The sequence below is a fragment of the Lissotriton vulgaris genome, chromosome 4_1 (genome assembly GCF_964263255.1).
Source record: "Lissotriton vulgaris chromosome 4_1, aLisVul1.2, whole genome shotgun sequence".
Classification (NCBI taxonomy): domain Eukaryota; kingdom Metazoa; phylum Chordata; class Amphibia; order Caudata; family Salamandridae; genus Lissotriton; species Lissotriton vulgaris.
Window position 1 is genome coordinate 1,799,818,091 of NC_141691.1, and position 27,728 is coordinate 1,799,845,818.

Sequence of the window (27,728 nt, forward strand, 5' to 3'; positions counted from 1 at the left end):
GTGACACATTGTATTGAGATGTTGATACTTCAGGTTGGGAAACCGCCATGAAAAACATTACTGTAACAAGAGGTATTTGTTGTTATTGTCCATTACTAAGAGCGTATGGATGGTGTGAACTGCGAGGGATACTGCTGGGAATGTTTCCTTTATTCTCTTATTTACATTCCTATATTACCTGTCATACTATAAGATGTCAAGTATCTTTGTTTTCTAAAAATCTCAATAAAGTTTATTTAAAAAAACGCACAAAAAACCTTACAATCGAGCCTTCTCGGGTATCGCCCCAAGGATATGAAATGCCTTACCCCCTGAAGTCAGGTTGAATCCCTCCTCTGTCCTTTTAAAAAATGAAGTTAAATTGATACTGATGAAGAAACTTACCACTGTAATGGAGCTTCCAAGTCACTAGAGGACATCCTTGCCAGTCCGAATATATGATGACTGTCTTGCGGTTCTGTCTTTATCCTTATACTTTCTTTCTCAATGAAGTAAACACGCTATGGATGAAGAAACGTTTGTCTGGACTCTCTGCTTCCAATGCTCCCTAGGGTTCAGTGCTATATGAGACTGTTAAGATTGTTTTTACTGTGTTGGGTTGCTCTGTTTTTTACCCCTTGTAGCCTTCCTGAACTTATATACTGTAAAGCGCTCCGATACCCTCGGTCCTGTTCACGATATAGAAAACATTTAAAATAAAAAATAAATAAATATCCAGACCAATTCTGAGAAATTTTACTATTGCAACTCCCCAACCCCCTGTTGACCCCACTCCACTCTTACTTTCCCACAATCCTCTTTCCCATAGGCCGTTCGTGAGGGTGACCCACTAACAAATGCACTTGACTCTCACAACCTACCATCAGCAATCAACAATCAGTTGTTTGAAACAAAACAAGAGTGCTCACATCATGTGTCCACAATACCCATCATGAACAATATAGTAACCAATGACACTGTGAGCAACAATCTCACTGACACTCTTTATCTCTGGACTGCCTCACAAAGGACAGCTTAAATTTAAACAACCTTACCCCCTCCTTACTGAAGATAAATCAGAGACATTCTCTGACGGAAAGCCAATTAGAGATAGTAATACAGGGTATAAACAAAATCTTAATGAACCTAAACACACATCCGGAGCCTGCCCAATGCTTACACCTACCACCCACTGGCACCAATAATCAACACCCAAATCTTTCCAAGACACAGCCACACAGCTGGAACTCTTCTAATTTCTTTAATGATCAAATTACCAAGATTTAGCACTCCCTTGACGAGCATATCCTGCCATCCAATGAAAGCCCGCCCTCCAGTAATAAAGGAAACAAATCCCCCACACACCCCTGAACTCCCAAGCATGGTTATCCTGCCTGGACTCGCAAACATCAGTCTCTCTACTGGACATAACCAAATGCAACCAACTCCTAGAGCCCCCCATGTTGCCCAGGAGCTGGAAGGCATTCAACCCCATCTCGGGAGCAGACATCACTGAAATGATTAATATGTCCAAGCGCTCCTCCCACTTAGCTGACCTTATTTCTGCTCACTTGGCAAAAAAGCTGAACCACGCCCTAGCCCCTCTTTGGACCAAGATTATAAATAGCTACTTGAGACGGTCTTAAAAAAGGGCCAAGTCGCGCCATTACTAAAAAAAAAAAATGGGCACAGACCCAAATAACCTCAATAACTTCAGGCCTGTCTCCACCCTCCTCTTAGCCAAAATACTTGAAAGATGCCTGTTCCTCCAACTCAACCAACACATTGACAGCAACAACCTACTGGACACTCATTGACAGCAACAACCTACTGGACACTCAATCAGGCTTCAGAAAGGGTCTGGCACTGAAACAGCGGCCCTGAATGTTATAGATGATGTATACAAATTCCTCGATGCAGACCGATGCTGCCTACTTCTGACATTTCCTATAACCCGGGGTGTCCCAGAAGGGTCAGTTCTCTCCCCCTCGCTGTTCAATCTACATGGAGCCCCTCAACGTCATACTAAAAAAAGCCAACATCCCATTCCATCTCTATGCCGACAATACTCAGATCTACCTGGAAACATCCTCAGTAGGAGACACACATAAACTAAATGACACTTAATGAGAAGTCCAGCACTGGCTATCACACAGCCACCTACAACTAAACTAAATCAAGATAAGACGTAAATCTTTCTTGTATCCAATAATGATCAGACACCCCAAATTAAAGAATGGCTAAAATCCATTGCTGCTCTTAACTGCAAACCTGCCCTGGCTGACTCTGCAAAATCCCTGGGATTCACTCTGGACCCACGTTTGAACATGAGCAAACATATAAAGAGCACTGCGAAGAGCGCATTCTACAACATAAAACTCCTCAACAAAAGGTGGTAAGGAGTGGGATACCTATAGGTTACCCCACACTCCTCCCACAGAGACTTCATGTACCTAGAGATGAAGTTGGTACCCCGGTCGGAGACCACCTCTCTGGGGAACCCCACATGGGAAAAGATCTACATCAATGAACGGCCCACCACGGGGGAGGTGATTGTCCTGAGAGGGACAGCTTCCGGGTACCGGGTTGCATGGACCACCAAGACCAGGATGAACGTGTTGCCTAAGGCTGTCTTGTGGTCCAGTGGCCCGACAATGTCGATGCCCACCTGCTCGAAAGGGGTGCTCACCACAGGAAAGGGTTGGAGGGGTACCTTGCACTTTCCTCCGCTCTTGACAATTGCCTGACATGTCTGGCAAGATCTACAGAATGTCCCGACGTGCTTCTTCATCTGGGGGCCAGAAGAAGTGGGTGACAAGCCTTTGGAAGGCCTTGCTTTGCCCCAGATGTCCTGCGAGAGGTAAGTTATGAGCCAGACCTCTTAGGAAGTTCCTGAAGCACTCGGGTACCGCCAGCACACTGGTTGCACCGGGCTCAGCAAACTTAGGCTCACTATAAAGCAACTCATCTTCCCAGTAAATGAGATGATCCTTGGACTCTCCACCTGCTGCCAGGTCTGCAGCCTGCTGCCGCACACCATCTCCCTCAGGTTCTGCTCCTTCCTAGGCCGTGGGAACGGCTGGGGTGGGTTTCCCGCGCCCCCTGCCTCTTCCTCTCCTGGCAGGTTCCTGGGCCACTGTTTCAGGCTCCAGTTCTGCTGAATCACCCGTATGGCTGCCATAGACCGAGTGGTTGCACAGACCCACTCAGGCAGACCCAACATCTCCATATGAGCCTGGTGTTCCACTTCCTTCCACAGGGAATTCTCCAGGTCATTACCTAGCAGACAGTCTACGGGAATGGATGGACTCACAACAACCTTCAAGAGACCCGAGACCCCCTCCACTCAAATGGAACCCGCGCCACTTTGCAGAGGTGCACCGATTTGTCAGCTGCAATTACTGGGTGGAGTACATTGGGAATGACCTGCTCTTCAGGCACCCACTGACACCTCATGAATATCACGCAGACTCCTGTGTCTCTCAGAGTCTCTATCTCCCTCTCATTGATGGTCACCTGCCCGAATTTCTTAGTATTAGGGGGCAGGTAGGTATCCTGGACCATCTTTTGGTCTCCTAAAGAGACAAGGGTCATGACTGCTAGTCCCTCCTCCCCCCTGGAAATTAACTCCCCTCCCAAAGCTACACTTGCTAACCCCGGGGCTGGAGCACCAGTGGGTGCTAGAGGTTTCTTAGGGCACCTATTGATAACATGTCCCACCTCATTGCAGTGATAGCAGGTAGGGAGACTCCTGTGGTTCCTTCTGCCCCTAGGGGGCCATGGTTGTTTAGGTTTGGGGGGTTGGGACTCCTTTCCCTGGGAACTATTTTGGGGTCCTTGAGAGAACTCCTTTTGGTTACCCTTGTCCCCACACTCTTCTGCTGGGGACCCTGTCCGCCTTTGGCTGTGGTACCCACAATTCCTCTGTGGACCCTGGTACTGGTCCAGCGGTCCACCTCCTTAGCAAGCTTAATGGGGTCTGTCAGCTTTCTGTCTATAAGATGCTAGTGCAGCTCTGGAACACAAAGACTAGTCAAGAGCTCCCAACTAATTAAATGCAACAACCCCTTATAATCAGTTACTTTGCTGCCCTTCATCCAACCTTCCAGAGCACGCGAGTACAGATTCACACACTCCATCCAAGTCTCAGACTCTTTCTTCTTGGAGTTCCTAAACTGCAGTTTGTACTGCTCTGGATTAAGTCCATACCTGAGACATAGGGCCTCCTTCATATTGGGGTAGGTCATGGCACCTGCTAAATCTAAGGGCTCTAGAGCACTCCTCCCAGAAGCCTCAAAATGTTTCCACAGGCCCGCCCTCCAATGCTGTTCAGGCAAACCATTCATTCTTAATGCAATGTTATAAGAAGTAAACCAGGCATAGATATCCTCACTCCTATTGTAATTCTGTACCAAATCCTTGGGAATATATACTTTACCCCCTTGCACTGGCTGTGCGCTGCCACCATTTGAACTGGAATCAACCTGCTTGGCCTTGATATCCAGTTCTCTCATGCTCGACTCATGAGCCAAAAGCAATTTCTTTTCCACCAGGGCACGAGCATTCTTGCTCTCCACTGCCGCCTTTTCTTTCTCTACTTCCAATTGTTTCATTTTCATTCTCATGATTTCCAAACTCATGGTCTCTCATCCTTTGGTTCTCTTCTAACTCTTCTGGGGTAAGACCCCTACTGGAATGGGTGCTGCCAGGCCTTGAGCCTGGATTGCCCATAGGCAAATCCTGGGGTTGAAACTCCTCCCTTCTACTTGCATCATTTCCCTCTTGGGCCTCCCACCAGGCCTTCAAGATTCTCTGCAGCTCATCCTTTCTATTGCTGCTTTTCACAGGGAAAATACGGTCGTTGCAGAATTGTTTGAGCTGCTCAACTTTGTAAGAATACAAATCCTCAATGCAAAACTCCAATTCTGCCTCCACACTTGGTGCCTTTCCATTCTGAGACATGATCCTTTGAATAGTTACTCAAAAATTGAACCGAAAATCCAAACACAGTATGTGACTGCGTAGTGGTGTGCACTAAATTAGTGATGTACACCAATCACTGTGAGTCAAGTACAAATACAAGTTCAAATCCTCACCGTGACCACCAATGTTAGAATTCAGGGTCTCTAGTTGGCACAGGTAGGTACTTGTGACAAATAGGGACCCTGGCCTCTAGTCAGGGTAAGGGGGATACACTCTTTAGATAACCGCTGCTCACCCTCTTGGTAGCTTAGCACGAGCAGACAGGCTTATCAAAGGCTAGGTGTAAAGTATTTGTACCAACACTCACAGTAACACAGTGAAAACACCACAAATGGAATCAACACCAGTTTAGAAAAATAGAAGTATTTAATCTAAACTAAACAAGACCAAAACGACAAAAATCAAACATACACAGTTCAAGGATATGATTTCAAAAGAGTTCTAAAGGTTGCCTTAAAATAATCCATAGTTGTGTCACGTTTTAGCCAAAAGTACATTCAGATGCGACAAAAGTTCCATGGTAAAGCTGCAGCGTTGAAAAACAAGCGATGAGTCACTCCTGAGACCCTGGGGAGGCGATGCGACAACCCCGCTGGACACAGCAGGTGTGTTGCGGTGACTCCGGTCTATATGGGGAGGGATGTGATACCTTGTATGGATTCCGGTGCGCATGTTTCGAAGGAAGCGTCTCGCAAAGGTACGATGCGAAGATCTTCAGGACAGCGACGATCTCGGGTGCGGCGGTGATGCACATCGTCTATCTTCTCCTCTCGCGGCACCTCGATGGGATGGCTCTGCGACGACTCTCGCAGCGACGTTATGTGGGCCTCAAGCAAGCGGTGCGACAACCTCACCCAGTGACAAAAGGCTCTGCGACGATACTCGCAGCGATGGTACTCTTCCCACACCGGAGCGATGTGTTCCGCAAGCGAAGGATGGGTCGGTTCTTGCAGCGGCAAAAAGTGCTGCGATGATCTCTATCTTCGCGGCGGCGGGAATTTCCTTGCACGGACAGGGATGCGCTCCGCAAGCGAGCGATGTGTGAAAATTTGCAGATTGTCTTAGTTTCTCCCAAACAACAGGTACAACTTCCAGATACACCACAACTGGACCCAGCACTCTAGGAAGGACCAAACTCATACAGCAGAGTTAATGGGGGAAGCATGGGGTGAAGTCCTTTTGTTCCTGGGACTTCTTAACAGGGAGCCAGCTCTACTCAGGCCCTGTTATGTTATGTTAAAAATACTTTTATAGCGCACTTATACCAAGCGGTTTCATGGCGCTGTGAGCATAGGGTAGACAGACATTGAGCAGTGTAGGTGATCGAGAGAGACTGTGATTATCCATGGGCTTGGAGGAACAGTAAGGTTTTGAGGAGGGATCTAAAACAGGTGTAGGAAGTAGTGAGTCTCAGCTCCAAGGGAAGAGCATTCCAGTGGGAGGGTGCAAGGAAAGAGAATCTAAGGCCACCATGTCTTTTGCGCTTTAAGGTGGGAATTATCAGTAGAGCCAGATGAGAAGAACGAAGGTTGAGCGAAGGAAGATAGTGGTGAAGAAGGGAGAAAATGAAAGCAGGGCCAAGGCCAGCCAGGGCTTTAAAAAGAATGCAGCCTAGCTTAAATTCGCGGTGTTTAGCCACTGGAAGCCAATGGAGGGTTTTAAGGAGGGGGCGAACATGAATTTGTCTAGGCTGATGGAAAATTAGTCTCGCGGCCTGATTCTGTACCAACTGTAGGCGATTTAGTTGGTACGCAGGGATGCCAACATAGAGCGAATTGGCATAATCAATCCTAGAGACTACCAGGGCCAGAAGAGCCAGGGTCAGGGCCTCCGTGGTTTGAAATCGGGAGATCTTACGGATTTTTCGGAGATGGAAAAAACAGGAGGATACCACGGAACTAATCCTGGGGCTTCATGGAGAGGTCATTACTAATAATGACTCCTAGGCTTTTTGCTGAGTTAACAGGACGAGGAGGAAAGCCAAGTCAGGAGGGCCAAAAATTGGAATTCCAGGGATTGGAGGCACCTCCGACCAAGACCAGCTCGGTCTTGTCGGGGTTAAGCTTCAAGTGATTGTCCTCCATCCAGTTACTGATGAGACACAGGGTGGACTGAAAATTATAGATAGATTGATCGGAGGAGTCAATGTCAAAGATTAGCTGAATGTCATCAGCGTAATTGAATGCGATGACATTGCTACCCCGTTGGGCCCGAATGAGGGGAGTCAAATATAGGTTAAAAAGAAGGGGAGACAGGGAAGATCCCTGGGGGACGCCACATGTCAACTCAACTTTGTCCGCTGAAAAATTAGAAAGGCGGACAGCCTGATGACGATTGCTCAAGAAGGAGCGGATCCACCCAAGAACGGGCCCCTGGATGCCAGTGTCCTCGACACGGCCGACCAAGATATCATGGTCGAACGTGTCGAAGGCAGCCGACAAATCCAGGAGCACCAAGGCCTGGCTGATCCAGAGGTCCGCTCCTCTCCTCAGATCCGCCATCACTGAGAGAATGACGGACTCTGTAGAGTGTGCTGGCGTAAAGCCAGCCTGTTGCGGGTCGAGGAACTGGGAGCGTTCGATAAACGAGCTCATAAAGTTAGTGACATGGGCCTCCAGCACTTTACTGAGGTAAGGGAGCAGGAAAATCGGGTGAAAATTACTCATTAAGGAGGGGTCCGCATTAGGCTTCTTCAGGATGGGTACCACCTCAGCTATCTTGAGGGAGTTAGGGACCAAACCAAGCCGGAGGGAATTATTGAGAAAAGCCAAAGGGGGTTTGGGGCAAGCAGTAAAGGCCTCCCGTAAAATATGTGGGGGTGGGCAACAGTCTGTAGGAGAGCCAGAGCCCACCTTCTTAAACAAAGCAAAGAATTGCTCCTCAGGGATTAGGGGTATCTGATGCACTGTGTGCGGATTTCTAGTGGCCAAAGTAGTAGCAGATAGGGGTGTCGGGTGTGGTGTACAGAGAGGAATACTATTTTTAATTTTGGCAACTTTTTCCAGAAAGAAGGAGTTAAGGGAATCACAAAGGGCTTGGGAGGGGAGAGGCTTAATGGTCACTCTATCCGGGTGTGAGAGCTCTTCCACTATAGAAAAAATATCTTTTGCCTTAGTGGCCGAATCAGTGATCTTTTTAGAGAAGTATAAAGTTTTAGCCTGGAGGATGGCTTGTTTATAATCTTTAAGCTGGGCCGTAAACAACAACTTTTTCTCGGGGGCGTAATTACGCCTCCAGCTACATTCGGCCTGCCTGAGTGTAAGTTTTTTAATTTTTAACTCCTCCGAAAACCATCTCTGGGCATCATGGGGGCGTTTTAGTTTGAGATGTCTAAATGGCGCAACAATGTTGCTGGCTGATTTAAGCCAGTGCCTCATGCTGATAGCCTGAGTGTTTAGGGAGTCATGTTCGGCGGGGGAGGAGGCGCTGAGTAGGGAACAAAATTCACTAAGATCAGCCCTGTTCCAGTTCCTGATTAAAAGGTTCCCCGCTGGTGTAAGGCTAGTGTGGGGAATAAAGGCCATGGAAAGCGTAATAATGAAATGGTCCGACCACGGACAAGGGGAAATAAGGGGTTGGGAAAGATCTAGATTGGACGTCCAGACCTGTTCTAGGACGTGACCTTTAACATGCGTTGCCGATTTAATATGCTGGATACAGTTCATGGCCGCTAAGAGATCAGTAAAGGCAATGGAACAAGTGCTCTCCCTAGCATCGGAGGGCCAGAAGTTATAATCGCCAATGATCAATACTTTGGAATTGTTGATCACTAGTTGGGAAAGCGTATCGCCAAACACTGATGGGAAACCAGGCATGTGTTGGGGGGGATGGTAAACAAGAACACAGATAAGAGGAGAGAGGGAGGATTCAAGTCTTAAAATGAGGCAGTCAACTGATGGTATGCTAGCTGCCTCTAGAGATGAGAACCTAATTGGGAGTTTGACAATGGCTGCGACCCTGGGCTTACCAGGAGGTCTATTAGTCTGGAGAATATAGTAGCCTGGGGGCACCGCCACCAAGATGTCGGGAGTTGACTCCTCATTGAGCCAGGTTTCCGTTACAAGGAGTATGTCGGGTTTCTCCGAGTCCAATAATTGGAAGATCTCTAGCTGGTGTTTCACCAGCGAGCGGGTGTTTAAATAGATGACTGTCAGCATAGAGTTGGTTGTTCTTCTGGTTGGGAAGGGTGTCAAGTCAAGTCAAAAAATGTATATAGCGCGCTACATACCCAGAGGGTCTCAAGGCGCTTGAGGAGGGGAGGGGAGTTACTTGTCGAATATCCAGGTTTTAAGTTGCTTTCTGAACGCTAGGTGGTTCTGTGTGAGACGTAGGTGAGTGGGGAGTGAGTTCCAGGTTTTAGCTGCGAGGTAGGAGAAGGATCTACCTCCCATGGTGGTTTTATTGATGCGCGGAATGGTAGCAAGGGCTTGGTTGGAAGATCGTAGCTGGCGAGGGGGGGTGTAGAAGGAAAGTCGTGTGTTGAGGCATTCGGGTCCAAGTTCGTAGAGTGCTTTGTGAGCGTGGGTTAGGAGGCGGAAAGTGATCCTCTTATTGACGGGGAGCCAGTGGAGGTTTTTCAGGTGGCTAGAGATATGGTCTTTGCGTGGGATGTCTAGTATGAGTCTGGCTGATGCGTTCTGGATGCGTTGAAGTTTTTCTGGAGTTTTGCGGTGATACCGGCGTATAGGGTGTTTCCGTAGTCCAGGCGACTGGTAACCAGTGCATGGGTGACTGTCTTTCTGGTTTCGGTGGGGACCCAGCGAAATGTTTTTTTGAGCATGCGGAGGATGTTGAAGCATGAAGATGAGACTGCGTTGACTTGTCTGTTCATCGAGAGAGAGGAGTTCAGGATGACGCCCAGGTTTCGTGCGTGGTCCGTCGGGATGGGTGCTTTTCCAAGGGCCTCTGGCCACCAAGAGTCGTCCCAAGCGGAGGGGGAGGTGCCTAAGATAAGGACTTCTGTTTTGTCTGAGTTCAGTTTCAGACGGCTGTGCTTCATCCACTCTGCTACTTCTTTCATACCTTCATGTAGGTTGGTTTTGGCGGTGTTGGGGTCTTTGGTGAGTGATAGGATCAGTTGGGTGTCATCTGCGTAGGAGATGAAGTTGAGGTGGAGAGTCATAGGGACCAAGCGGGGTGGGAGGGGACGGGGCGACTGCCAGGGGAAATGTGAGTTCCTGAAAATCGGTCCTGGGACTATAAATTCCCAGTGAACCGAGTCGGTTTGAGTGGAGGGGCTAAGAGGCCAGTGGTTATGGAGACGTATCAGAGCCGGGGCCGGATAAGAAATAAAATGGGCAGAGTTCCCTGCCCCTAGCCCCGAACGAGCGCGGACGGGCGCAGACGCGCTTGCCTTTGGTGCGCCTTTGGCACGTACCCGGCGTGCCCGCTGCGCCCGCACGTCGCGCGTTTGTGGGGACATGTGCAATATGTAGCCTAGCCCCGCCTCCAGCTTGACCGCAGCCTACGGTCCTGCCGGGCTCAGGGACTGACCTAAGATGGTGCCCTGCCCTCCACACAATCGGCAATGCAGCCGCGATAGACCGGGGCAGGGGGAGCACACCAGACAGCAAGTAAGTACAAGAATAAGAATAAGGAATTAATGAGAAGCAGGCCCTTAGAGATCTCTTCAAGCCCTTCCCTTCTCCTTGGCAGCAAAGCAACTGGAGGTCAGCCCACAAGTACAGAACAGGACAGTCCTTCCTTTTCAGTCTTCCAGCTTTCTCCTTGGCAGAGGTTCCTCCTAGATTCCAGGATGATCTAATTTTCTGTAGTCTGGGGTCTTATACTTATACCCCTAAAAGTCTTTGTTCCCTTTGCGCAGGAGGACTGACTCTGAGCTCGGTCTGAAGCAGTTCTGGGTGTTCCTTGAGCACTTTGCTTTCCTGGCTTCTCCTTTCCTCTCAGAGAGAGGGGGGTTGTCAGCCGCCCAGCAGGAGGTGGAGCCAGCATTGTGGAAGGCAGGCACAGCCCTATCCAGGCCCAGGTGCTACCCCCTCCCACCACTCTAGACGCAGATGGAGCTATTCAACCCAGGGATGGCCCACTCAGCCTCTGGGAGCCACCAGGCCCTTTCACTCACAAACCAGACAGTCAATTCACAAACAGGCCATGGTACACAGAAATGTCAGACTAGAGAACAGCCACTTTCTAAAAGTGCTGTTCTCAAACACAGGATTTAAAAAACACCTTTCCTAAAAGATGTTTTTATTAAATTCTGAGTTCAGGGATACCAAACTTTTATGTCCTATCTTGCTCCTATGGGAAGATGTGCAGGTAACCACTATACATAGCATTCCCCATTATAAACTATGGGCAAAATAGGCTTACAATAGTGAAAAACAAAAATGCTGTAATTCACTACCAGAGCATGTCTCCTGCACTAGTACATGCTCTACCTTTCACATACACTGCACCCTGCCCAGGGGGGTACCTTGGCCCTTCCATAGGGGTGTCCAATGTGTACAGAAAGGGAAGGGTTAGGCCTGGTCAGTGGGGACACTGGCCAGGTTGACATGGCAGTCCACAGACTGCACACAGGCACTGCGGTGGCAGGCCTGAGACATGTGGGTGGCACAATCAGTGCTGCAGGCCCACTAGTAGTATTTGAATACCAGCCCTGGCACACTCAGTGCACTTCACTAGGGACTTCCTGGTAACACAAATATGTCAAACATGGATAACCAATTACAATAACAATTTAATCAGGGAGCACATGCACTTTGACACTGATCAGCAGGGGCACAGTGCCCAAAGCATCTAAACCAGCAAAACCGAAATCCAGCACAGCGTCAAAAATACAGGAGGCAGAGGCAAAAAGTCAGGGGAAACCACACCATAGATGCCAGGTGTAACACCTTCGGTAAAGATGTATCTGGTAGAGACGATTCTAGCCACAGATTCCTTCACGTAGAATTATCCCCAGGCGTGAGACTGGACCCGAAAACTTTTTTTGCCACAGCATCCCTGCACGCCAGGGGGACGGCACCACGTGACTCTGCCCTGACGTCCTCCGCATTCATGACACCAGCAAGGACACAAGTCCCACCCTGGCACGCCCATGTCAGTTTTCAACTGAGAACTTTCCGCGCCACACAGCGGAGCCGTCACAAAGAAAACTGTGAGAATACTGGAACAGTGTGCGAAAACCCAGCAATACAGAAGGGAACAAACAAATGGTGAAGAACAGCACCATCCAGAATAGAGCCAGGTACTGGGCCACCAAGATCTGGAAGGAAAGAACAGGGCACAACTACTGGAAAGCAACCCTGCAAACAAATACAACAGCCTCCTCAGGGCAGAAGCATGTGAAAATACACAGCAGACCAAGAAGTCTGCAATCATCGCCCGGGACACAAGGGGACGCCAAGGGTAGAACGCAGAGGAATGACCAGTCAATCTCGGACAATGTCAGCAGGGAGAAACACTCCCAAAGCCATGGTCGAGACCAGCCAAGGCACTGCAACCCCAAAGACCGTCAAAGACAGGAGTGCAAACAACAAAGTGAGCATCCCCGGAAGGAGAGAGTAAGAGAAGTCACTCGCAAAAGACAATCATCCGGAGGCATGCGAGTGCAGAAGACCAAGAGGGCCCTCACAGAACAGGCAGGAAGGGTGGGTCATGAAGAAATCTGCGGCTAGAATCGTCTCTAACAGATACATCGTTACCGAAGGTAAGTAACTGGTACATCTGATTGAGACTACTAGCCGCAGATACCTTCACGTAGAATAGATACCTTAGCCATACCCAAGGGGAAGGAGGGTCTGCGAGAGGACCTCCCCATCCCCACGAAACCAGACCCCGACAGGGGATAAAAATCGCCAGGACAGGGAAATAACCCAGTCCCCACCAGCAGAGGATGAGCTACAGAGACAGGGGAAAATACCCCAGTCCCTCCCCCCCAGCAGACTAGAACCTCAGTATCGTGGAGAACACTGCCCCACAGGGGATGTATCGTAACGACAATAGGTAGCCCAGCCCGCACCAATCAGGAAAGGAAGGCCAATACGAAAAGAGGCCATCAGCCAATGTATCAGGGACCTCCATCGGAAGCCCCAGGTACAAGCAATACGAAAGGAGGTCAACCACCAACACACCAGGGACCTCCACCGGAAGTCCCAGGTACAGGTAATACTAAAGAGGCCAACAACCGACATAACTGGGACCTCCAACGGAAACCCCCGATACAGGCAAAAATGAAGGAGAGAAGGCCAGCAGGCCATGCACCAGGGACCTCCGCCGGAACCCCAGGCACAGGCATCACAAAAGAAGACTATTAGCCAATGTACCAGGGACCTCCAGAGGAAGCCCCGGGGACAGGCAACTGGAAAAGAGAACAGCAGTCAATGCACCAGGGGCCCCCACCGGAAGCCCCAGGTACAGAGAACAACAAAAAGAGAGGTCAAGAGAGAAGAGCAACCCTGAGACCCCAAGGAGAAGAGCCAAAAAGAAGACAAAAGCCCTCCACTAGGAAAACACCCAGTGCAGAGGGCGGCCGGACTCATCCAACTGGATGCCAACAGCCACACACCAAACAGCGCCTCAGTAGGAAGGCGGGTGAAAAGAGGAAACAGTCTCTCAAGCCCCCGAAAGCCAGAAGCAGGGGCACCAGGCCACATTCCAAGGCCCTTGGCTGGACCCGAAGAACCGGCGGACGCCGCCAGGTACTAAACCAGGAACTGCCCAGAAAACGAGTCGAGAACAAGTAAAATAAACAAAGTCTCCAACACTTGAATTAACCCTTCAGGACACCAAACAGGGAACAGGCCAACAGCAAACCAGGCGATACAAAAGGGGATGATGGACGGAGCGTTTGAGCAAATCAAACACATACCCCCAGTCAACTGATCTGGGTTTAATCCATCACCATTCTTAAGCTCACTCTCCCACCCCAGTTCAGACATGGCCACATGCAAATCAGTCTGACCCTGTGCCTCATGGGAACAGTCCAGCCCGAACCGCCAAGCCATGTCTTCCCTGGACCGGAAACTAGCATCCTGGGACCGGTTTCTGGCATTACGCCGCCGGACAAAGGACCAGGCCAAAAACAAACCAGAGGCAGAATGCCGCCAGACAGAGGACCAGACCAACAGCAAACCAGAGGCAGAAAACCGCCCCATGCCAAAGCCGTCCAAGAAATGCACCGGCGGAACCCAAAAGGGGAAGACCACCCTTCACAGCATAAGACCAATAGCCACAAAGACCCCACGCTATTAGGACACGGCCAAAGAAATATTGGAACCACTCTGAGGGAAGAAACCGGCAGCAGAGAATAAGTCGGAAACCCTGCGGCAAAAACCACAGAAGGTGTAGGAAGCCGCCAAAAAGAACACTCTTTCCAATGGTTGCTGGACCCCAACTAAAGAGGTAGGCCAACTCAGGGACTGGAGCGCACGGTATTCCTCACGGAAAGTGTAACTTGCACCCCACACCAGATTCCAGGAGCAGTGGAATAACCCCTCCCAACAATTCAACCACTGAGGAGGTGGAGGAGGAAGGAGCCCCACCAGAATACGCTGAATGGCTGAGTCTGCCAGAGTATTAAAACAGGGCCCGTCAAAGGGGAGGTCGACTAGACGCTCCCTAAGAGTTTCAGGAAAAACAGCATCACGTAGCCAAGCATGGTGACTGAGAGCCACAGAAGTAGCCATAGCACGGCCATTTGCATCGGTGACGTCCAAAGCCGCAAGAAGAATAAATGTAGTCAACTCTTTACCAGTCAACACAAGGGCCCGCAGATCAGCACGGCCACCTTCATGAGAGACACAAGAAAGAAGGGACTTCACCGAACTCCACAGGCTAGAAGTAGCCTTGGTTAACACACAAAGTATTAAGCACCCTCAAGGTAGCACTGGAAGAAGCGAAGACATTACACCCCCATGAGTCTAAACACCAGGCCTCCCGAGACTGAAAGGACACCAGGCCGGGCAAACACGGTAGAGTGCCTTGAGAAGAAGGGTGGAAAGAAAGACAGCGGTGCAGAAGTGCCTGAGGCACTGGATCGCCCTTGGCAGGGCGCCTCCAGACCCCTATAAGGGAATCATGGAGTGACGCCTCAAAAGGAAGGAACCACTCCCGGCCACCAGAGCCCTGGTGGAGAAGCCTCGAGAGATGGTCCGTAGAAAATGGAGTGACAGGTGCACCCATCCTCAGAATACCAGCAGCCGTGGAAATGGCCCAAACAAAGGACACTGGCCTCAGAAAGGCGCCACGGAGGGAAAAGCAATTCCTCCATGTGTAACGAGCGGAGACTAAGCCGACCCAGTGGAGAAGCCCTTTGGAATGAAGGACCTGAAGGGCCTCAGAAGGAGAAAACGCCGGTGGAGAAGCCAGACGCAAGCTCAGGAAAGAAGGGTTCGAGGAGATGGCCCGTGAGGACAGCCAAGAGCCCCCTCTAGAAGACGCCGGCAAAAAGGCAACCACATAGCACCCTTCCTCCAGGCAGCAGCACATCAACAAATGACAGACCTCGGGAGCTGAAGGAGCCACAAGAGACGAATCCAGAACTCAGCGCCGGCACAACTCCATAGAGGTCATCAGCGGCGCCTGATCAGCGTCATGTGGTGCCGGAGGGGCCACCTGCTGCGTCAGCTCAGCCTCAGACAGAGCAACCGCCAGCGCAGAGGAATGAGGGGGACTCGGGAAAGCACCACAAGACCCCGCCTCTACCCGTGACTCCAACAGAGGGAGGACACCGACCTGGAGAAGCGCACCAACCGCAACTTCATTCGGTGCTCCCGCTGCGACTCAGGCATGAGGTGTTGGCATGCGTCCCAGCTCTCCCAGTCCCGGGGCCCACCCAGGCACCACACGCAAAGTGGGTGAGAGCCCGTCGCCAACATGGGGCGCGCACAAGAGGGACACGTCCTGAAGCCTGAAAGCATTCGCACACTGTTCCAATGTGAAAAAGGGATAGTAGGCCAGAAAACAGGCCAGAGCTCAACCGGACCCGCGTTGCATGTGGAAAGAGAAAAAACTGACATGGGCGTGCCGGGGTGGGACTTATGTGTCCTTGCTGATGCCACGAACGTGGAGGACGTCAGGGCGGAGTCACGTGGTGCCATTCCCACGGCGCACAGGGATGCCCTGGCAAAAAAAGTTTGAAGCCTTTGTTCACAGCCAGAGCTGTGAACAAAAACATTGGAATGTTGGAGCTCCGGGCTTATACCAGCCATTACAAGCCTGGAGCTACTCCATTGTTTTCAATGGAGCTCCCAACATTCCAATGTTCTGGTGGGAGGACACCGACCTGGAGAAGCGCACCAACCGCAACTTCATTTGGTGCTACCCACCTTCCCCCATTGAAGCCTCCTCTCTCCCCACCACCCGTCCCCCTGCTCCACCCAAAAACTCAAGAGATGCCCGGCCCCTCGCGCCCTTCTTTCCCCCGCCCTCCTCCACTTTCTGCCAGCTGGTTGTGCCGCCCGGCCCCGCTGCCCGCTCTCCGCTGCTCTCCCACCCCTCTCACCTTCATCGCAAGCCCTCCGCGGGCAAAACCGCTGGAGCTCGCACGCCAGGACAACTGCTGCGGCGCCGCTCGCAGCGTGCCACGGTGGTTTCACCTGCACTTTTTGCCGCACGAGATCCAAGCGGCCAGCGTCTCCCAGCAACCTAAAGGCCTCCACTACCCGGGGATCGTCCAAACGCGCCATACCTCCACGCCTCGTAACTCGACCGCTGACAATCTCCAAAGCACCACGAACACGAGCCCACAGCAACCAGGTACGCCACCAACAAAATCACGCTCAAGCCTACGACAAACTGCGCTCCATAAAAACTCGCGACAAACCCCCCGCCGGCTGCTGTGTCACTGTCACCGAAATGGTGGTCAGTGACACAAAATGTCTGGTCTTAAACCCTCCCAGCCCAACCAGCCCAAGCCCCAGCCCCAGAGAAGCCCAAAGAACCTGACGCCAGCCCAAAGAACCCAAATCCCCCTGTGCTTAACAGCAGTCTTCCTCCCCCCCCCTCCCTCCAGGCCCCAAAAACCCCCGGGGGGACGGACCTCCCGGTAGTCGGCCGCCCCCTCCCCCCCCCCCCAAAAAACCCATTTGGTGTGGCTCATGTTTAAAGACAACATGTTTAATGTTTTGTTTTTACCAAATAAGAGGACTATTCTAATTAGCAACTTAATCTATACAAAGATACAATACTGGAGAGCCATTTCATTACAGAATAGGTTGTGACACTGAAGCCCTCGGTTTAATAAAAAAGGAACAATCGTGTACTCTATCTACTTCCTTTCACCTTTACAAAACAGTAATAATTAATTAGCTACAAGGTAGTTTTCACTTATACCTATACAGTAAGGTTAACCCAAAAGCCAGAAATGTGGTGTTGGACACGAATGTAATTATTTTGTTTACTACAAAATGTGCCATGAATTCCAGCCAAAGGAAAAAGGAAAGAACAGTCTATAACATGTTTCAGCGGCTACTAGTTAGACAAATCATACATACATACTCTTGTATAAGGGTTTTCCAGGGGTTAAAAATAGAACAGGCACACTGATCCACAAAATCTCTAGTGCTTCCCCTGGGCTGGTTGCAGGAGATAAAGCCCATTTTGGGCTACATAAACACAAAGTTGTTTTCTCAAAAGGCTCCTTCCATCAAAGATGAAAAAACACTTTAGTCGTGACAAGTATTAACATCTGTTTCCGTTCTCACCCAGACATTCCAGTCTTGGTCAGGAAGACAGATTCCAGCCGACCAGAACAACATCAAAGGTAAATGAGGCCGGGACACTCCAAACCATTACCTTCACTGCACCAAGAAGGGTTCGCTTTGCAAGTTATGCTTCTTCAGAAAAATGTATGTATTACAATTCTGAACTTGGAAGACTTCCCGGGGTTCAACTGGCAGCAGGTATAGGCAAAACCAGAATCTTTAATGCTACCATAAAGGCTTTATGTTTTATTGTGAAGACGAATTTGGATAATGATGAGGTCACAGGAGGAGCAGTTATATATTAAAAACACAATTGACTACTTACCTCTCTCAATGAGAATAAATCTAACACACAGCAGGCCCGTTAATTGTCAAATCAAAGAGCTCTTACTGATGCAAAGGTCATCATACACAGCTACATTTATGCAGTTCAGTCTTTTATCAGGTATCACAGAGTCACATAAGTAGTAAAGTGCATAAACATACTATAACAATACGCCACCTTCAAATAATAATATTCTACTCAGCAATATTGTCATAAAGCAGGTAACATGAGCAGTAGTCCTACCTTTATTCTCATCTGCTTCCATTTTCACTTCCTCACTCTCATTAATATGGCTCCCTTCATCGGGAATGAAACTGAAGGGCTTGTATGAAGCGATCATCAAGCCACTCCCAACAGATTCGATAGCTGCATAATGTGGTACTGATTTTCCATGTAGAACTCGCCTATGCAAGATTTCATATTTTCCATCACCTATGATAAAGAAGATTTTTTTTTAAATACCGCAAATTTTTAGGTGGATACTTTGAGTTAACTAAATCAGAGTAGCCTATAACAATATTCGTGAGATAGGTTAACATTATTGGTATTCGTCAGACTTTGCAGACGTTAATGTTAAGATGTAGAAAATATATGCAGTGTGTTGGAACATTGGAATACAATCATTCAAAAGAGGTTAAAACATCACACCTCAGCAGTACACTTTTAGGATAATTGTTTCTTAAAAATACTTTTGTCCCTTACAGAACGGATAAAATGATTCGAAGTTGTCTTTCCATAGTGAGGCGTTTATTCAAATTCAATTTAAATCCCTTATTTAATGATACGCGAATTTTATGGTGAAATATCGCCGACTACGACAACTGGTAGTTTCAAGTAGCTCATGATTTCAATATATCACGTCTTTCGCGATTCCAATGATAATAAAGCCAATAAGAACAGTAAAACCTTTAAAGAGAAACCCAGGATAAAGTTAAAATTTCCCGAAATGGTTATAAGAAGAAAAGCAAACTCAGCCTAGATCTATCTATCTATTGCATTTGGTTTACATATTCATGGAGGGCCCACTACTAAATGAATTTCTCCAAGGTGCTCACAACAGGGGACATATCAAGCAGTGGCAAAGCCAATAGTCCTCGCCTGAGCAAGAGATATTGAATTTGCCAATGTGTTTTTATCCATGTTGTACACCAGCTTGGCTGCTGTTCAGCATGGCTAAAAGTTAGTGGTGTAGAGTGGAGGGGTGTAGAGTGGAATCAGAGTGGAGTGCCATAAGAGTGCCGTAGAGTGGAGTGTCAATGTCAGAGTGGAGTGGAGTGGTCTCGCAGGAAGCATCATAAAGTGGAGTGAAGTGCAGAAGAGTGTAGTAGAGTGTAGTAGAGTAGAGAGGTGTTTAGTGTCAGAGTGGAATGGCACAGAGTGGAGTAGAGTTTCTTAGAGTAGAGTAATGTAGAGTGGAGTGGCATAGAGTGACCTAGTGTGACGTGGCATAGAGTAGATTGTGGTAGAGGGAAGTGTCGTAGAGGGGAGTGTCAGAGTGGAGGGTTATAGAGAGGCCTAGTGTGAAGTGGCATAGAGTGGAGGATCGTGGAGTGGGTTAGAGTGTCGGGACATACAGTAGAGTATAGTGCTCTGCCATTACACACAACACATTTTCAATTAAAATGACAATTACATGTGCACATACAGTTTTACTGATAAAATTATACAGCGCACTAACTATGTGTGGAAACGGCAACTCCTAGTGTACTCATTTGTTTTTCTTGCATTAAAATATTGGTTTCCACTATATTTCTGAATTACAAAAAATGTGCTTCATTTGTCCTTTTGTAATTCTTATACATTCTGAAATATTTCCACAGTTAATTTACAGACATTTAAATTGTGTTGTGTGCTAGAAAAATTGTTTTTCTTTCCCATTAATGGGCAAGATTGTCACATAAATCCGCTCACTTTGAAGTTAGAGAGAGACAAGTAAATACAAAGCTCCAGCGGAAGCCAGAGCCGGACACTCGACCCCTGTCTTTGAATGCACAGTACATTTGTCGAGATAATAACAGAATTTAAGGGCCTGTTTACAGAAAGAGAGGACTCGTGGAAGAATACAAGGAGTGATGGTGAACATGGTTTGCTCCACAGGAGCGGCAAAGACAGCCTGGACAGTCTTAAATAAATAAAGCCAGCAAACAGAAAGCCAGAAAATGTGAGGTCCCAACCGCAAAGCCAATGGAAAGCAATATGTGGAAGGCATTTCTAGGGAAGTTTTCAGAATTCCCACAAGGAGTCTTTTTGCAAAAAAACAGCTGCACTGTCTGGCAGGCTTCGACACTGTAAAGTATACGTCTTAAACAAATCCCATCATTGCTAGACTGAAAAGGCTGGTAACCAAACGTACCTGCTGAGGACTGAACACTAGATGCTGTTTTCATTGCCCACTCAGCCCCAACAACTCCAATTACAGCTATAGTCCAGACCAAGTGCCCAGTGACCAACCATGGTCTTCTTGTGCAACCCCGTCTTCTATTCTGTGCCAAAGGGATACAATTCTGCCTGTGAACGAGGCCGGCCCTGTAAACTAGCGCATCCACATAGCTACCCAAGATGGTAGGAGGGAAGGTACGACAACTATTTCATCACAGATTGATTGCTTTATTTCAAGTGCATTTCAACATGTGTGTCTCAATAGCAGCCTTCCCACTTTAAGTAATTGAGAAAATCAAAAATGCTACTTATATTTTTGGGTCTGGATTAACAGCGCAGCTGCCAGCAGACCTATGTGCCCATGTGATAAAAAAAAAATGTTTTACGGAGTACTACAGAGAAGAGCAGTGGCTCAGGCCAGATATTGGTGAAGCACGGCTCTTTATCAGTCGGTGGTGCTCTGTTTGACCTTTTGGTCATATGCATGCTATCGCGATGGATGGATCTTGCCCTTAAGGCCAAACAAATGCCACTGTGATGGTACTAAACAACGCCTTCTACATAATTACGGGTTTTTTAAATCTCTGGGTGCTCTATAGAACAGGGCTTTGTTGGTTTTGGTGGCAATCCAATGACTAAGGCTACAAGTTAGATCTGTTTTTTATAATAAGCTACAGAAAAGTCAATGATACTCCATTATTTATGAAAAGGATATGCTAAAGCCAACAAGCATGTAAAGGTGGATTGTTATTACTTCAATAAAATATGCAGAGAGGCACTTTGCTATATGGAATCTCACAGTTCAGTGACCAAGCGAGCAAAGTGATAGTCCAGATGGATCAAGAAATTAGTGTTTTGTAAACATGTTGAAAGATACCTTCATTGTCCAGGACAGGGACTCCATAAGCTAATGCAGTGGGCGTAACCTTGGCTCTGGTAGAATGATCACACAAGCCCTCAGGGGGTTGCTTGTTGGCCAAGGTGTAGCAGCTCTTTATACAGAGTACTTACTAACAATTTTGAGATGGTCCTTTTCTGCATTGCCTTCCTTTTCTTAGCATCAACATTCCCCACAAAGAGTTTATCATCCCTCCGGAATACTTTTGTGCGATCTACTTTTGTGCGATGAAAATGTTCTCTTTGGGTCAAGATAATGGAGAGTAGGTATGCAAGGTGATGCTTTGACCTACATGAAAGAGTGTTGCAACCTTTGGAATAAATAAAGCCCGGGTCTGCGGAACCAGCTGGTCTTGGGAAAAGGTGGCATAAGGAGGGTGCACAGAGAGTGCCTGCCATTCGTTGATACTTCTGGGCGACATTATGGACACTAAAAAAGAAGCAGTCTAAATGGTAAGCAGGCATAGTGGACAATTGTGCAGCGGCTCCAAAGGCGAGCACTTAAGAAAGGTCAAGATCAAAATAAAATCCCTTTGGAGCATGATAAATGGTATGGGAGGAAACGTGTTGTAGACCTTTGACGAATCTAGTCGCAAGAGATTACTTCAATAAGGTAGGTTGAGCTAGCAAACACAAGATCGCCGACATGACAAACAGGTAACTTTTAAGACTGCCAGAACAGAGACCTGCTGAGCTAGAGAAAGAAAAAACAATAGAAAATGGGATAAGGGCACAGAAAGAGTATAGATATACTTGGAAGCAGACTATGACACAAACTTGTTCCAACAGCAGGCATATATCGTCTTGGTAAAAGGATGCCTGGCTGCCAGAATAACAACCCAGACTTCAGGAGAAGGTTGAAAGCTGTCAACTGCCACCATTAAATCATAAGCATGAAGGCAGAGCATGTGCAGGTTTGGGTGAAGGACTCTGCCCTGCCACAGAATGTACTCCTTAAGTGGCAGCCTGAATGGAGGACCGATGATCATGCTCATGATCCTGATATTCTTGGGAACTCTGGGCAGGAGTGGTATTGATAGAAAGGGGTACTGAAAGCAGGAGCTCCACTCGAGACGAAAAGTGTCTCAGAGCGAGAACTGACTTGGATTACAGCATGCAAAACTGCTGACTTTGAGAAATTGGGTTGTTGGTTGACTGCTGTGTGACCTCTGGTCAAGCAACATCCACAATCCCTCGCAGGGTGAACCACAAAAAGTCACTAAAAAAACCTGTGATTAACCCTGGGTAGCTTGGCACAAAAAGCAGTCAGACTTAACTTAGAGGAAATGTGTAAATTATTTATGCAGCACACAAACAGAAATAAAGAGTCAGAACTGCGTTCAGAGGCCCACAGTGCAAGCAGGAGTTACTGGGCATAATTAATTGGGCGATGTGCGGCAATCAAAGGTTGTTACCAAAAATAGGTCACTTTTGCTTTGATTGATTACTTGAAGGACAGTGCTTTTTTCATTAAAAAAAAAGAGTCAATATAAAATTTCAAATTGATAACAGTCAGTCAGTTAACCACTGATAAACGAACACTGAAGAAAACTGAATAAAAATTCTGAATTAGTTTCTGTCCCACAGCTGTGAAATGTTCCTACCTTTACAAACAATTTGCATAACGTGTAAAGGTTATGAATTATTTATTCGCAGCTTAAAAATTATTTTAGATGGGAGGTTAAAAAATAAAATCTCCTAACACTGTATGGGGTGCACTGAGTGTGTGCAGGGGAGGGTTGGTGAAGCCAGTCTGATTTCACATTCACCAACATTAGAACAGGGTCAAGCCCAAAGGATACAGGAGGTAAAGACACGGTAAAGGGAGAGCTGAAGGCATCAGAAGAAAGAGTTAAAGCCAGGGCTGTGGGTATCACGCTAAGAAAGCCTCAGGAAAGAGTGTTCACAGGTTCATGAAGATTGCTTGGGTCTTGGTGCATGCCCGCCTCGTGCAAGAGTTAGTTGCCATACCTCAGAGACTCCCTTCGGAAATCTTACGTGCGCAGTGCTTACCTTTAAGGTACTGGTAGAAAGCCAACTGGAAGGCGGTTAATAATGTGTAAAGCTCTTTTTACTCAAAGGAATGCATGATAGCATTCTACAAGATTTCGGTGTGTTTATAGAGGAGCGCTTCATCTTTGCACAAACTGCAGATCTGAAGATGCTGCCTCCACTTACTGAGGTGAGTAACTGAGTGAGTAATAGAGATCATTCTCCCAGAAGAAGGGCCGTTATGGTGCCGAAATGCATGGGACTTGCTCTGTATTTCTGCACTTTGGTTCATTTTTGCTTTTATTCTTCTTTTCTATCTATCTATCTTCAGAGCTGCACTCTCTGCAGCGAGTACAGGCCAATACCAGCAGGAGCGCGTTCACCTGTGGGGCTGACCATGCAAAATGCTGATCTATCACAGTGATGAAAGTAGACGTGTAGCTATTAATACATTAACAATTTGCGCGGTTGCCCAAGGGTGCAAGGCATGTCTCCCGCCTGTGGAGAAGTCTGTAAATGGAGAAGTGGTCACTTCCCATTCATCAGCTCAGTCTTGCTGATCTTCCTACTGACACTTCTCATTAGTACACCCATGCTTAAGCACTTGTAGTTCTGCCCGGCTGGTAGTCATGCACACAAGGGCACGGTCCGAGGACCTCTTTAAAGTTGCCTGCCCACACCTGTACCCCCAGAGAACCACCTGTCTCCGGTCTTGGGATCACTTATAGTCCTGTTTCACCTCCCACATCAGCTCATCAATTCCCACTGCTTAGGTGGATAGGCCAAAATTTCATCTGTCAGATCAAGTCACAGAACCTTTACCAAATAACCCAAGTGGTGGTGGTTTTCTAAACCTTGACGCTATCTATGGGGAGGAACACCGCTCAACAGATAAATGTACCCATTCTATACTTCATTATTTTGTTCCCCGTTGCTATTACCAAGTATGCTGACCAACTACATTTAGGGACCGGTTTCTGTTATGATTTACTTCATACTTTCATAGATATGACTTATGAACCATCGGATACATGGCAGACAATTATTTGTACTGTTGATCGATTACACTGGTTTACAGGCATAATACCTAGCCTTATTGCTGTTACTGCATTCTAATCACCCAGCTTGGTACAGGGAAATAATTTTTCACAGAACCTGCTCAACTCTGTTGGGCTTTTCTGATTTTTTGTAAAAAGTAAGAAGCATGTTGTCTACTTATTCTAAAATATCATAGTCTATAACTCTTCCAGCTCAAATAGGTCTTTGTTGGTAAAAAAAAACAAGCTTTTTCAGCTTAGCTTGCCTCCTGTTTCAGTTCAATTATCTGTACATCAATCTAAAGTAATTGGATTGTGCTCCAACGAGTCTGTATCAGCTGCAACAACTACCTTTATACAGACTCTCCTGGTGGATTTTGACATTACTCTGTATATAATGCAGGTTCCTTATATAATGATCATTCTCACAGGTCTACTGCACTCATACTCTCTACACTAGCATCAAGATTTACACTCATTCAAAGATGGTCATTGGGGACTGTGAATATTTGTTCAGCATTGGTCTTTTAGATACGAGAAGGCAGGTTACAGCCAAGTGGACATTTGAGTCCTTGCAGAGCTGACCAAAAGAGCAGAGCTGGCCAACGTCTTTAACCAGATGATTTGGGGCAGATGTGGAAATCAAGACTTCTTTTAGATTCTAGTCACTGGAATGTTTAACCACCAGGCTACTGTCATCCGTCTTCCCTTGGGAGACTGAATGAGATCAAAAACATCCACATTCCATTTTGATAATGTCCTAGATTGTATGCATTTATATTTGTGTGCATCGTTAATAATGTGCAGAATGTATTTTCACTGGTTTACTAACATGAAAACACAGATTATAGTACTGTTCGTTTTGAAACTAATTCTCTACGATGTATAAAAGCGTGTTTTTCTGATGCTGGTTAACTAGGCCTCAGTTGAGTTATAAATCACCATCTTGTTCATAATGGTAGTAATCCCTGTCGGTCATCTCTTCCCCACAGACTTCAGTTCTCCTCGCAATTTATGCAGCACACACTCAACCTGAGATAGACTTTGTTTGCTGTTCATGCTGTGCCTGGTTTTCGTCTTCATCTGTCCCTGACATCGCTGGAATCCCTGTTCACCTGCTATGGGTCCCCGCTGCATGCCTCCTACCTCCCACTGCTACTCTTGAACAACAGCACCGAGTGGCCGCCGAGTGGAGAGGGGGCCTCTGCAGCGAGGGGACTCCATCTACCATCAGCCTTTGCGGCCGGAGCCGCACCTGGGGAGCATCGCGCCAAGCGGCGCATAAATTACCGCACTACCTCCTGCGTCGCGGGACTAGCCGGGCTAAGCCCGGGCAAAGGGCGGGCCGTCTGAGGCCGTCCGAGGACGACGGAGGACGGGACGGGCCACCCCACTAAGTCCCACGCTATCAGACATTCCTAAAGTATGTTCCTTATAGACACCCCTTCTATTTACGCCTTGCTCCTACTAGGCGACTAATTTTTATATATACTGCTATGTCCACAAGGGGCAGTCGCAGCAAGACTGCTGCAGGAGTAGGGAAGGTCACTGGCCCAATCGATAACTTTATCTCCAGGGCCAACGAAGCGATCGACCATGGAATATCACTATTGGAACGCAGAGTCTCCCTGGAACTGGCCCAAGCTAAACGCTCTTCCTTGGGTCTCCTCGCCTCAGCAAACACCCCTAATAGGAATAATCCTGCTGATGGTGTCTCTGTAGTTAGTGCTAGAGCAGAGATTCACACCATGCCTAACACCGTGGATTTATCAGTAACATAACTACTCTCAGACTCATTACGGAGTTTGGAGAAATCACCCAACCTAGATGTCACAGACAACTTCAACAAAAAAAGGGGGATTGGTTCCTTTCTGTGGTTCCTAAATCTAAACACGGGATACTTAATAAGGTTAGACACCAAAAACGACGCTGGAGACCGGGTTACCAGGGAGGCGGCGTGTGGCTCTGATCACGGAGATAAGAGGAACCTGCTTCCAATACAAAAAAGAAGCACCTCGCTTCCATCAGGTTAAAGCAAGGGTGAGGAACGGAAGGACGCCCCATCTTATGAATACCCTGAGCCTTCTAAATTGATACAAAGAAGGAAATCCAACGCCCCAACTATTAAATACAAAGTCACTTAAAGGAAAGAAATCAAATCATAACAGTGGATAAGATTTATCTATCACCAGGATTTATGCTGTCACCGCACATTGAATACTGCGTATTATATTGAAGAATTTACTGTAGTCCTGAGGAAGGTGTACCATCTACCTTAAACACCGAAACGCGTCGACATTTTGGCTACTTTTAATCATTGTTTATATGTAAATGTGTTGAACTTTAATGCAATGTGATTGTGCTTTTTATATGTTGCTTATATGTAAAATTTTTACCTATACCATGCTGCTGCTATCTCAAGCTTTTAATAAATATGATTTTTAAGAATAATATGTTTTTACAATAATTTTGGGACAAGTTAGGATAAATATCACTGAGGTCAGAAAAGTTTTTGGTGTCTAACCTTATTAAGTATCCCGTGTTTAGATTTAGGAACCACAGAAAGGAACCAATCCCCCCTTTTTTTGTTGCTATATTTCCCAGTCCTTTCTGGGTCTATTTGGGAAAACTCTCTCTCTTGTCTAACAGACAACTTCAATACACAACTAGATCTCGTTACCAACTCTATTCCAGCTATGAGTTTGCCTGAGAGCTTGTCCACAACGTCTATTGTGGAGTCCCAATTACCTTCTATCCCGATAACAGACACTACACATGCTCTTGCCACTGACCCAATCTTGATTATAGACTCTGACTTAACGGCTACCCATTCATCTCCTCCCCGAGAAACTGCCACTATACATACATTTGAGGACTCAACCCCAAATTCAAGAGCATCGCGAGGTTTAAGGGAGGGAGCCATACAGAAACAGCCCCAAGGTCTAAATACATCCATACCTAAGGGGAACTCTCTACCCCAGAGAAAGCAGGGGAAAAGCCTATTTAACAACTCTAAAAAGGCAAACAAGAAATCTAATACAGGGTTGGGTCATAGAGGAGACTCGCCCATCATGGAGTCATTATGTAAAGACTGCCCCTCAACAAACCAACTTATAACGAAGGTTGGGGAAATCATAAGTGTCCATCTTGCAACTATAGATAAGAGACTAGGGAACATAGAAAAACAACTAAATGAATTAAGCGCCCTAGTCAAAACCCCATCCACAAAAGGAGCACCAACTTTAGTGGAGGCCAAACCACACATCCAACAACCCCCGGGACAACCCGTGAAAAAACCAGTTGTAGTTTCTAGTAACAGACCCAAGCTAACCTCACCTCCAAAGGGAGTCACGAAAAAACCAAACCCACCCACTATAAACACAAACCCACAGGGGAAACAACCTAACCCGACACAACCAAAGGGGGGTAGTATTAACAACCACAAGGACAGGAACAAAGGCAATCAAG

At 47.4% G+C, this 27,728-nt stretch overlaps 1 protein-coding gene across 1 annotated transcript in view; it reads right to left on the reverse strand.

Moving 5' to 3' along the window:
- NUDCD1 (NudC domain containing 1) overlaps window positions 1–27,728 on the reverse strand; it is a 469,559-nt gene that overhangs the window by 256,099 nt on the left and 185,732 nt on the right. The window contains exon 5 of the mRNA XM_086966120.1: window positions 18,199–18,387. Coding sequence (XP_086822246.1) covers window positions 18,199–18,387 — 189 coding nt within the window. The remainder of the gene's footprint in view (window positions 1–18,198; window positions 18,388–27,728) is intronic.